The sequence below is a fragment of the Harpia harpyja genome, chromosome 7 (assembly GCF_026419915.1).
Source record: "Harpia harpyja isolate bHarHar1 chromosome 7, bHarHar1 primary haplotype, whole genome shotgun sequence".
NCBI lineage: Eukaryota > Metazoa > Chordata > Aves > Accipitriformes > Accipitridae > Harpia > Harpia harpyja.
The window spans coordinates 18,369,410-18,381,924 of record NC_068946.1 but is presented as its reverse complement, the minus strand read 5'-3'; the positions used below and the strand labels follow the sequence as shown (position 1 = coordinate 18,381,924).

The following is a 12,515-nucleotide window of genomic DNA, read 5'->3' as shown; positions in this document are numbered from 1 at the left end:
GGCAGGCCAATTACCTTCACCCTACATCCTGTACAACTTCTCAAGCAGAAGGCTGAACTTGAGCCCAAATGGCTCAGAAATTATTTCAACCTGCTCTCAGCTTTGCTCCACCAGTGACTGTACAGATGAGTGAATACTGCAGTCAGTGTTAACAGAATTCATTAACATTTCAGGTGGCAGCTTGATTCAGTCTAATTCATGCCATTTTTTCTTTACAGTTAACAAACAATTATGTAGATAGGTGTATGCTCCAGAGTCTGGAAAAACAATCAGATCTCTGAGGACATGCATTCATGATGAATTAGATATTCACTACTTCATTCTCTAAAATTTTTGGTACCCAATATTTGATACAGGACACAGAGGGAAATTCCCTTCAGTTGGGTGATAAATCAAACCATAAAGAATAGAGAACAGGATGGAATGTTTAGGAGCATTTTAAATAACCAACAGGAGTAAACCTGTTTGAATACGGTGCTTTTCCTTCTGCTATTTTTTTTAAACACTTTCCAAATTCCACTGGTGGAAAGTGCTTGTAGTTCACTTAAGCTCCACTTAAGTGTTTGCTAAAATTGAGCTATTCAACATACGAAAAATCCAAACCCATACACAACTAAGCAAAATCTTGCCTGTAGGACTGCACAGGTGGTTTGCCTACCTTTAAGGAGCTGCAAGAGGAAGGTTTCTCTACCCCATGCCCTTCCTTTTTATCTTACTTCACAAATCATCATCTTTCTTTTGAAAATGCATTGATCTCTCTTTTTATACCTTCCCCTTTTGATTATTTTTTGGAATGCCAGTCTTTCCTGAGAGTAATGGTTCATAAGATTGAAGAAGCACAGAGCAGATTTTTTGTCTAAGTGGTTGTGAACACTGCACTCTTTCCTGTTCCAGTTTTGAATCATATGGGGCAGCGAGCATTTGCTTTCACAAGCTCCAGGAGTATTTCACAGTAGGGAACCTTCAAGGACTGTATTTGGGGACCAAGTCTGAGATTCTGTTCCAGATTCCCTCCTTCTGAAGTCTTTACGACTTCATGTTTCTCCTTTGTGAGAACAGATTCTGTACTTAAAGAGCCCTAACTTCTGTCACACCACTTCTGGTGCAGCTCTGCATCTACACTCCCATGAGCCATCTGACCAAGGTGAACAAGCCTCTTCACATGAGTGAGCCGTCAGACTAAGGTTCAGCACTGGACACTGGCAGAGGGGACCCCTTCCTCCCCCGCCTTCAAAACAAAATGGGACATGATAAACTGACGACAACAGAACTCACACTATGTTCATGATCTTCAAGTTTCTTGTCATACCCAATCATTTGTTTTGTGATAAATGTAGAGCTTACATGGGTTTCAGGTGAGGTTTTTTAACAAGTGGTGGCATTAAAGCATATTTTGGACCTGTGTGAGATGAGAGTACATGGAGGATTTGTACAAGAATGTGTTTGGAAATATGCCCCCTATATATCATGCTTTTATTACATACATTCATGCCTGTATATACACACATATGATTAAAACTTTTTCCTTCAAAGTCCAAATCAAAATAGTAACACTTCAACATAGTAATGCTTCATTCCACACTAGTATAAATGTATATATAAATATAGCATTTGAGACATTTATTAGAATACTAGTAATGGCCATGATGCTCTTAACTTCAACATACATTTTAGCTAGTCCTCGTCTGAGTTCTAAATATGCAGAATTTATCTTCGTGGAGCATAGCAGGGAATAAATGCAGCCAGTGCTCATAAATATTGAGGAAAATCTAAGGTAGATAAAGAGCAGGGCATAAGGAATTTATTTTTGAGTATGCCTGATGCTGCTTTCGGATCTATCACTATTATTTTACAAGGATAGCATTCTGTCTAAATGCCCTACACAAATTATATCAATCATTAGAAAATCCCATTTGATTATGGGGAAAAACTCACATAAAATTGAGATCCTCCTTCTGACACAAGGCTTATACAGGATCATCTCCTATATGATAATATGCCCCAAAATTCTTCTATGTCTGTAACTTAGTCAGTCATCTCTCAGCAGTTCTTGTATTACCAAGCAGAACAGAGAGAAACTCTGGTGTACCTTGCAACTCCTCTTAATTCCAGTCATCATCCCACTGCCAGCATTTCCCCAGAGGCCATTCAGAAAAGAAAAGTTCAACTTAGAAGCTCCGAACTCACCTACCTTCACTTCTCTCTATCCACAGCCACCCAAAGGAATCTGTTTCACTTCACTGGCTGTAGAGAGCCAAGGGAAATCAGCCTTTGTGAATATTATCCTCATCTTGTATTCTCAGCTCTACTGATGATTTTTTTTTTTTTGCATCTATGTACACAGCAACCTCCTATCATCTTGATAGTCACAGATGTGACTTGATTAGAAAAACAGCTTGTGTCCATGGTGAGGATACTGCTCAGAGTAACCTAGACTCTACAACAGCTGTTTTATTATGATTATTTCACAGTACAGTATGGCCCACATAAAGGCAAATGATAATTTAGTAAAACAGCTCTTCCTTCTCCCAAATTTCAGTATGATAGAACATTCCAGAATTTATTGCAGATACCGCCTTATCTATGCATCTTCCAAATGTTAAAAATACTCCTCTTGCAATAGCTGCTAAAATCCCAGAACAGAGCAGGCCAAGCACCTGGGGAAATGGTGATCCAGCTTAAAAATCTCTTTTTCCTCTTTCAGCCACAAACCCCTTCCTCTCCCCCCACCATCAAACCCCCAAACCTAAGTACCAGCCTCTCTGGCAGACAGTGGATCCTGCTGACTTTTTGTACCTTTTAGGTCTCACAGCTTCTGAAGCTCATTAGGGCTCAAGAAAACAAGGAGAGAGAAGGCTTATGTATCTTTTTTTCCCACCTCTATCATAAGGGAGAGAGGGACTGTCTCTCATCCCACTTCAGAAATATATGTATTTGAAGTATTTAAGTGAGAAGATCACAAAAAGGTTGGTGAAACCAGCTAGAGAGAATACACACAAACATACTGCTACAGCTACAGGTTTTGGCTTGCGTTCTTAGTAATTGCCTTTTTCTCACTGTAATTTTCCTGGAAAGGGAAAGAGCTCCCTTATTTTAAAAATCCCTTGATTAAAAGATGACTCAAACATCGCAAAGTTTGGAATTTGGAGCCTGATCCACTGGTTGATCCAGGAAGTCAAAGAAGAGAGAGTTCACGCAAAGCTGAAGTGGTGAGACAGCACTGAACTTAGCCTGCATCCAAGTCATTTACATGCGGAGGATATCGCTGCCACAAGGGAGGGAAAAACATATCTACAGGAGATGGGACTATTTTAAAGCTAGAATATTATCTCTTCAATCTGTTCTTTGTCTAGTATCCTTACTGTGATTGAGACTACGCATATTAACAACTAGTTGTCCGTTTTTAATGCAGGAATACTTTTTACTCCCCCCCCCCTCCCCCGCCATCAGACCACGAGGGGCAGGAAAGAGGTAATTTATTTCTGAAATTTACACATTTTCTTTAAGGAAGGTTATTCAATCAAACAAAGCAATGCCCACTGATACAGAGCCCACTGAAATGAACTGAAAATATCTCAATGGCTGATTCAAGCCTACTGGGAACTTAGAAGAGACCAGTTTGGCCACTGCCACATTGGTGAATTTCCCACCTAGAATTAGACCTCTTTCCTCCAGTCTACCAGGTCACTGCTGTTTCTTTGCTTCCAACCAACCAACCTACAGGTTCCGTGTATCATGGTCCATGCTCCCAGCATTATTTTCAGATTAGTTTGCAGATTAACATGCTATAGTGCCAAAAGTAGGGATCGCAATGTCTTATTCTCCTCTTCAGAATGACCTGTAAGACTATAGTCAGTGACACTGACATCAAGCCTACAGGTTCTAATTTGGCTGAACCTTAACAGCATTAACTGGAGCAAAACAAATGGTAACAAATAATTAAAAATACATCCTCTGTCCTTTTGTTTGCTTCTACTTTTCTACCGTCACCTCTTCTTTTTACTCACATTATGTTGCTTTACAGCTTCTGTGCCTTCTAAGAAATATCTGTGCTACTTAATTTCAGTGACATATCCAAACACCATTAGGTTTACTACAAGTAGACAGCTATGAATTAAAATGGAACAGTGAGTAAAACAAGAAAGTGCAATGAAATCCAAGCAAGCATTTTAAGAGGCAAGTAACACCTTGGTGTATTGCTTTGATGGCCTGTGTTTCTAATGGACAGACTCTGTCACAGGCAGGTTATTTGGAGTCTAAGACAAATGGTTTGAGGAAGCAAAAGAGGTTGTTCACCAGTGTGTGAAGATCGTGTCATTAAAAATTTACATCTGATTGGAAAAAAGAGTGAAGTTTTTTGACAAAAGTACTGTCATCCCTAAAGAAAACTTCCCTTTCAAAGGCTACATACAAATAAAACCAGTATCTAGATACCATGCTTTCTAAAACTTCATAGTACCAAAGATACAGCTCCACCAAAGCATCTTCCAGGCAAGGAAGAGAGGGACAATAAGAAGATTACTTTATGGATACCAGAAGGGAATAAATCTGTCCCAAACCCAAATGCGGTCCCTGCATACAGTAGATTACACAGCTTGACATACTAACTTTGATCTGAAGAGATCCAATTAAGCAGACTTGACTGTATAAATCCTTACAAAACAAGCATACCAGTACCAATGTACTGTTCTGAAGAACCTCAACAAGACCTTCCCATTTTATGCAAGAATTGCAGCTCCTTTATCACCTGACAGGTCACGGTGAGTAAGCCAGAATGCAGGGAATTGAGTCTTGGCTGGACTCTAAACTCAATTACATTTGTCATGTAAATTGTCTAAATATGAAAAAGCGACAAATCCTGCATTACACAGGTAGATAGGATTTAAGACCGCAAGCTTTAGTTCTGATTTATTACATGTTAAATATTAATGAATTATTAAGAAACTGTTCACTGAGGTTTAAACAACTCTACATCTCACATATTTCTAAAGCTCTACAAATGTATTTTTAATAATAGATAATTAATTTATAACAACATTAAATCTAAATTAAATCCTCATTTCAAGCCATAAAAGAAACCCATTGGAGAGTGGCAAGATATATACTGTTGCTCTATAATAAGGTCACTTCTTCATGGCACAATTTTATTTCTGCATCATATATTATTTGTGTAGCCAAACTAGTACAGACACACAACACAAGGCTTATGTAGCCTGATAAGAAATAAAAGCAGTGACATCTACAATAGAGCTGTGTGTTGTTTTCCATTCTAACAAACCATTTTCAATTTGGAATTTCCTAATGCTTCTTGCCTTTCAGCAGTGACCTGTCACATTTGGCCTAATTACTTCTTATTTTTTCTGCTCATAGTTTCAGTAAAAATAATTTAGTCAGTTTTCTGAACAAAGAATTTTCTTATTTTAAATTTATTTGAAAATTTATTTTGCAACTTGTGGTAGCAAAGCTACCCCCCCCCACCAAAATAAAGCTTTTATTGAGAAGTCTCTGCAAAGAAATTGGTCATGACCCGACAAAACTCCAGTGCTTGGTAAATACTGTGTTTAGCGCATTCTGTATATTTTCCATGACACTCTTCATAAAACTGAGAAGTTTGCTGTTAAGGTGGGGCTGAACATATGCATACAGCTCACCAAGTTGGACCTTGTACTCAAGCCACAGAGGGGTAGGACTTAATGAACACTTAGCATGAACTTCAGGGATAACAGAGGCACTATGAAATTCATGATGTTACCTTGTGTGGTAAGCAGATCAAATACAAGTCCCTGCACATTTCTGCAAGAAACCTGCTTGCTTGCTTTGTAAGACTGGGCGCTGCACTAATGGCTCTTCAGAGCTCAGCAGCTGAAGAAGGCACAAGGGCTGGGACATACCGAACAAGACAATAAGGACTGCCACACCTATATCCACAAGGAGACCTGCTAAGACAACTTCTGTAACCTCACTATGGCATTTCTCTGTTTGACGTGCAGCACTGCACCGATAGCATATTTCCATACATTCTGTATGGTATGTCTAAATATTTTGATGGTTTTAATATTTTGTACCAGCTGTGGAAACTGGTTTGCTTCTAGGTGACTGTAAAAGTGAGATTTGGTAAATAATTATTAGAAAACTTATACTAACACTATGATTGAAACAAGAGACAAAAGTATAGCCAAGCAATTAACTAGTAGAGGTAGTTACTCATAAGTTTTGCAGTTCTTTGCTCTTACGACTAGATGTTCCTGTACGCTAGATGAGAACAATGTTGAAACTGACCACATGTGATTGAAGCTGCGTTAAGCTTCAAGATCAAAGAACAAGGACAAGAATAAAGACTTCAAGGACAGCCAACAAGAACTTCAAATGGGTCGGTGGTCGCAAAAGCAGCCCTTCGACTCAAATGGATCCTTCATTGTGCATGATCGGATGTAGACAGTACTAAGATAATCAGTTGCAATTATTTTTATGTATATGTATACTAATCTGATTAATATGCAATTAGTTATTCTATATAACGTGTTAGTGCTAAAGCTGTGGCATGCACGCTAGGTGGAACTATCCCCCGTGCATCCAGCGCTGCAATAAAGAATGCCTGCTTTCTAAAACTCCAACACGAGTCTTAGAGAGTCTCTTCAACCGGCTTTTTGGTATCAACACAATCATGAATATTACCCAAACTCATCAAATGAGCACAGCTGCTGAGAAACTTGGTCTAGGAGTATCAACAATCTCAATATACTGCAAGAGTATTTTGCTCATTTTCCACTCTTTTATAACAAACTACTAGGAACATCAGATTTCTGGCCTTATTCCATCCTATGCACTCTCAACAGGATCCTCAAACTACTGGAGCCACAGAATGGATTTTAAAAAGCACTTGTGTACCAAGTGCTTCTAGTCCTTTCACTCTTCCAACCTTAACAGTCTATTTCTCTCTATAGTAGGAGATCCTACCAAATCCTTCCATACTATGAGACCACACCAGCCAACCCTGCTGAGTAAAGCAGGTGAAGTAGAAACCCTCACAGATCCCAGACAAATCTTTCTGAACATGTTACAGAACAGAATTTTTAACACAATGAGAGCTTTTTTATCTGTGGTCAGATCTGTACAGCAGAAAAGAAGGAAAACCCACCAAGCCCCTTTCCTAAGTACACCAGTCTTACTAAGTGGGATTTGTAAATGTGGGGGAGCTCAAGAAATCACTGCAGTGACTTTCATTCATGTCACAGGGGTACTCAAAATGTATTCCTCCTAAAGCGCCAGGCAGTGAAATGTTGTGACAATTAAAGTGTCCACAGCAAAGGTCTGTTCGAGAACCAGTTCAGTAGCAGCAAGTTCTCACACAGAACAGACATTTCTCTATCATTCTGTCCTAAACAGATCAAGTGTAAGCTCTATCCAACCCACAGAGGCAGGACAAGAAACTGTCTGTTTTTCTAATCTTGATTCTTAAAAACCTAAAAATAAATCTGTTTCTTCAACTGCTCTGTGCTGACAGAGCACCAGAAAGCTCCATATTAAAAGTCTCTCAAGAGTAGCATCTTTTACCAATCAAGTAATGTAGTTTAGTTTGTACTCACAGATCCTATTTTTCCTCTTATTTTATACAGAGATTCTCTTCCTCTGCCCCTCCAGAATGACTATAATTATTCTATAAAAATACAGAGCATATGGAACACTTTCCTCCAAGCAATGGAACGGAGCGCCATAAAAGCAATGAACATTAGCAGTTTATTAGAGGTGGTTTCCCTTCCCCATCATCTACTCAGAGCTGCTGTGAAATACTATTGAAGTCATACTGTGCAAGGGTACAAAACAGCTATGAAAGGATTTGCCTGCATTACATAGGGTTTACTGTTAATTAGCTCTTATACACACATGCAGTACATAAAACCAGCTTTTTTTGTTTAGGAAGTGATGATTTGTTGAGAGGATGTCCTTTGTTGACATAAAGCTAGCATTAGGATTGTAATTTGAGTTAACATCTACACATCATTTTATGTAACCACTTGACAACGGTGGTCCTGGCTAATTAGCTTCTATTAGTTAAAAGGGAAATGTGAATGACATTTTCTTAGGGCATAAATAGAGAGAGACATCAGCTTACTCAGACCAATAACATCAAGGTGCTAGTTCTTTCCTATCATATCCACCACATGCTTCTGATCACATCTTCAGATTTGCAGTCTCTCATGCACTGGAAAACAGAAACTTCACTCCTTCGATGATCTCTTCTCTCTTAGTATTAAGCTGAATGAATCATAGGAAGGATGAACACATTTCGAATTCATACTTTAAGTAAAAACTTTGTCCGCAGCCTAGCTTCAATAACTGATTTAGCAAAACTTTTCTGGTGGACTTGGGAACAGGGGAGCATAGAACCACCAGCCTTTTGTGACTGCCTAGAGTTCTTAATGGACAGCAGAGTGTTATTTTTGTTATAATTGTTATTTGAGAGGAAATGGCCTCAAGTTGTGGCAGGGGAGGTTTCAACTGGGTATTAGGAAAAATTTCTTTACTGAAAGGGTTGTCAGGCATTGGAACAGGCTGCCCAGGGAAGTGGTTGAGTCACCATCCCTGGAGGTGTTCAAAAAGCTCGTCAACAAGGCGGTTCAGGACATGGTTTAGCGGGCATGGTTGACGGTTGGACTCGATCTTAAAGGTCTTTTCCAACCTAAATGATTCTATGATTTTCAATCTAAGTTTTTCAATCTTCCTTTTAGGCAATGGTTATCCAAATCTTTGAAGCAGGCATATTCCTCCTCGCACTCTTTGTTCCAGATCTCTTAGCAAGTATGCTGTTCCACCCAAGGAAAGCACTGACTACAATTTTCAGAAGGTATTGAAAGGAGGACAGTCATTCTAGCAAGGGGTGGGAAAGGAGGGCAGCTAACTCCTTTGGGCACCCTGGGAAATTCCAGCCTCCATCTGCTTTCCATCTTTGCTTTGGTGATTTCTAGGAAAGGTTGATACAGAAGGGGGAACTCAAACTAAAGCCTTACAGTAATAATCTAGTACCTACTCCCCCCACCCCTAAAAGTCAGAGAACAACCGGATGAGGTACGAGCAGCTGAGTAAAGCCAAGACACAAGGCTCTTGTCTCCTCTCTGTTCCTCGGGCTGAGATTCTCAGCACGGGAGGGAAGGAAGGAAGGAGACAGAAAGAAGGACAAAGAAGCAGTGATGTTAGTTACACACCAGCTAAGGACTCCACTTTGCATGGGGAATTCTCTGCTGGCCTGTCCCATTCCTTCGGGCCCATGTGTCATCTGAGCAGCCCGATGAGGTCAGCCAGAAAATCAGCTCAGCAAACTACCTCAGTGAATCACACGAATTACAATCAGAAAACATTGAGACAGGAATGCTATGAATTAAACACAGTATAAATACAGGCAGAATGTGTGTCACAAATGTGAGGAAAGGCTTTCCCTACCATATGACTTCAACTGCAGTAAATCAAGAGCAACTAACCACAAGCAGAAGCAGCACTCATTTTTCCTGTGACTTCTGACTCCTTTGGAGTTTGAACTTTTCCTGGCAATTAAAAATACAGTGAAAGCCTTTGTGAGGATAAATTGAACACATCAAAAATAAATGTGGGTCCTCACAAGGAAAAAAAAAAAAGGCATGTGAGATCCAGCAAGTAACCTAACAGTCATTTGAAAAGTCTTTCAAGTAGGCTAGAGGAAAAGGGCTAAGATAGCCCTTATACGTGGCACTGAGCTGGAAATGGGAAAAGGGTTTCTTGCATCCTTTTGGACAGAACTGTATTGAAGTTAAGGTTTTAAAAAAAACCACATATGCAGAAAGACATGCAATCCCAAAGGTAAGGATTTTTTTTCCACAAAATATAAGGGACCAAACATAAGCAGAAAACCTGAAGTTTCACAGGTCATCTCAAAAACAAGCCATGTGATGCACATCTGATTAATCCTTATTAAACACGACAGTAAGAATTCCTTTGCTATTCTACCTGACTCTTACAAAAGCCCTCAAGTCAATGGATCATGGCAAAACCAATTTGCAAACCACAAAACTGGAAAGAAAAGCAACACTGGTATGAAAATGGAAATAGGTGAAGATGAGAAATATCTCGTTGTTTGTGGTTAGAGCCCTCCTCTCACTTTCAGCTGCCTGAACAGCAGAGAATTCTGCCCTTCAACTCATTGCTAATTCAGATCAATGGAAGAAATTCAAGTGAATGGATAAGGGTAAAACTGATTATTAATTATTTTCAGGTCTGTAAATCTAGGGAGGACACGCAGTTGTCAAAGGGACATGAAAAAGGTTCTATCTAAAGTGGAACATATCCATTTTTTTATTTACACCCCTACTGTAATAAAAAGTATCACTTTGCCAGTGCAGTTTTGCCCATTTTTAGCCCAAACAAAATGAACCATTTTCACACAAAAAAAAAATTTAAAAATGCACAATTTCACTAATCTAATAAATGTAAAGGTATGAAATTTCCTTCTTTGGCTTGAAAGTGAAAGAATACATACCTACTGACATTTAAACACAGTGCAGTAATTTTCCTAAAATAAACTCAGCAAAGTTGGAAAAAAAAAAAATCCATCAGATTTAAAGGAAACATTTGAGGGTCTTCCCCTCAGACTGAATGGAGCAGGAAATTGATCACTTGAGCAGAGTAAAACAATTGCTTTAATTTCCACCCCCCTTAATAATTTGCTTTGCTACCTTACCAGTAGATTCAAGGAGACAAAACCTATGATTTACACAACATATAAACCAAAATAAGCATTGCCTGCTAACACATGGCTTAAGCCTGGCACCCTACTAGACAACACTTTCTTTAGTGTTGTGTTATCATGTTCGAGGTTCCACTCCTTTAATTCCACTTTTAAATATAGGGCCCAATCTAACATCCACTGTGATTAACAGGAGTCTTTCCATCAAATTCAGTGGGTATTTGGCAGTACCTTCAGAGACTTTACAACTACCTGAACATTTTCAATGCAAAGGTAAGTTTTGGAGTTATACCACTTGAATTAAACAGTGAACAAGGTCTGATTGATTGGCTTTTGGGCTAACAGAGGAAGCCAGAGCAAGCAGCCTGTAACGCTGTAAGAGAGTTACACTACAGCTAACAAGTTGTCTTCTAGTATAAAGCCCTTAATGTTCCCTCAAAAACTGATTAAAAATCCAATTGATGAAATACCTGTTATTTTTAAATTGGTTTACTAAAGCAAAGAACTTCAGCAAGGCCTTCATCCTCGGCACTTTGGTAAACCCTTAAACTTATGCAAGTAAGAACACATTTTCTGTATTTGTGCTTTGAGTAAAGTTGACAAAATGAGACCTTTAAAACGGATTGCTTGGTTTGAGCAACATACTTTGGATGAGTACATCTGAAAATGAGTCCCCCACAGAATTATCTCAAACTGGATATCCCAGATTAAAACAAAATACTGAAAAACTCAGTCTTCTTCTGTTGCTTATTCATTGGTCCATGAATTAAGTGAAAACTGATATTGATTTAATTAAACAAGTATCCCATTTATAGAGTACTGTTTTTCAAGTCTAAACATGTTCTCCCTCAACAGCTAGAAACAGGAATATTCACATTAGGTACACAAATAGGAAGGGAAGGCAACCTTAAAATCTTTAAAAAAAGACATGAAAAAAACCCCAAAGTAAAATCCTTAATGAGGTGAAATTGATCGAAATGATATTTTTTTCATCCAGTCAGCTCAGGACAGTAATCCCAAAGCCTGGAAGTCATACTAACCAGTTTGAATTTAAAAATAAACAAACTCAGTGGCAATGAAGGGCTTTCATGAAAAAGAATGCAGAGTATAACCAGAATATTTTGGAGTATTCCTGCATTAATTTGTTTCAGTCATTACTGAAAAATAAAATTGCTGCAAGTTTAAGATTTTTTTTTTTTTAAAAAACAGAAAATAGTAATAAAAAAATCAGATAATAATGTTTGTGAATTAAGGAAGAAATTCAGTTTTGCTGAAATATTTACTTTTTTCCAGAGGAGAATTATGGAAGAAAAAGCTTCATTTGCTTTTAAGCTCTGTCTTAAACAAAAACCCCCAACAAATGGGCAAAAAAGAAGTAAATTCCAATTTAACCAGAGTATTCACCATGTTTACTTCTAGTAAAATTTCATCAAAAAATACATACTTCTGCAGAAAATTTCAGAATTGAATCCTTATTGATTTAAACTAAAAAAAAAAAAAAAAAAAGGGGGGGGGGATTTTCTAATGAGCCTAAATGAGATATTTAATTGGCTTTCAAATGCAAAAGTAAATTTGGATGTTCAGAGGCATATCTTACTTAAGGACAAATTATATTCTCCCCATAATTTGCGTTTCAGAACAAAATGGATAGTATGACATTCCTATGGTAACCAGGGAAGGACCTTGTGTACAAAAATGGAAAAGTGGTGGATGTTACCTAGCATGTTGTGGTAAAGTGGACTGTCGTGTCCATGGATAGTAAATGCAGTCATGACTAGCGGGACCTCTACACCTGCAGGCA

At 38.5% G+C, this 12,515-nt stretch overlaps 1 protein-coding gene across 8 annotated transcripts in view; it reads right to left on the bottom strand.

Annotated features, from left to right (window-relative positions):
• Positions 1-12,515, bottom strand: part of ERBB4 (erb-b2 receptor tyrosine kinase 4) — a 666,663-nt gene that overhangs the window by 151,940 nt on the left and 502,208 nt on the right. For 6 of the 8 annotated variants that reach the window (XM_052792389.1, XM_052792388.1, XM_052792393.1 and 3 more), the window contains one exon: positions 12,432-12,506. The exons of the other annotated variants lie outside the window; for them this stretch is intronic. In XM_052792389.1, the coding sequence (XP_052648349.1) occupies positions 12,432-12,506 (75 nt within the window). The remainder of the gene's footprint in view (positions 1-12,431; positions 12,507-12,515) is intronic. 8 annotated transcript variants of the gene reach the window in all.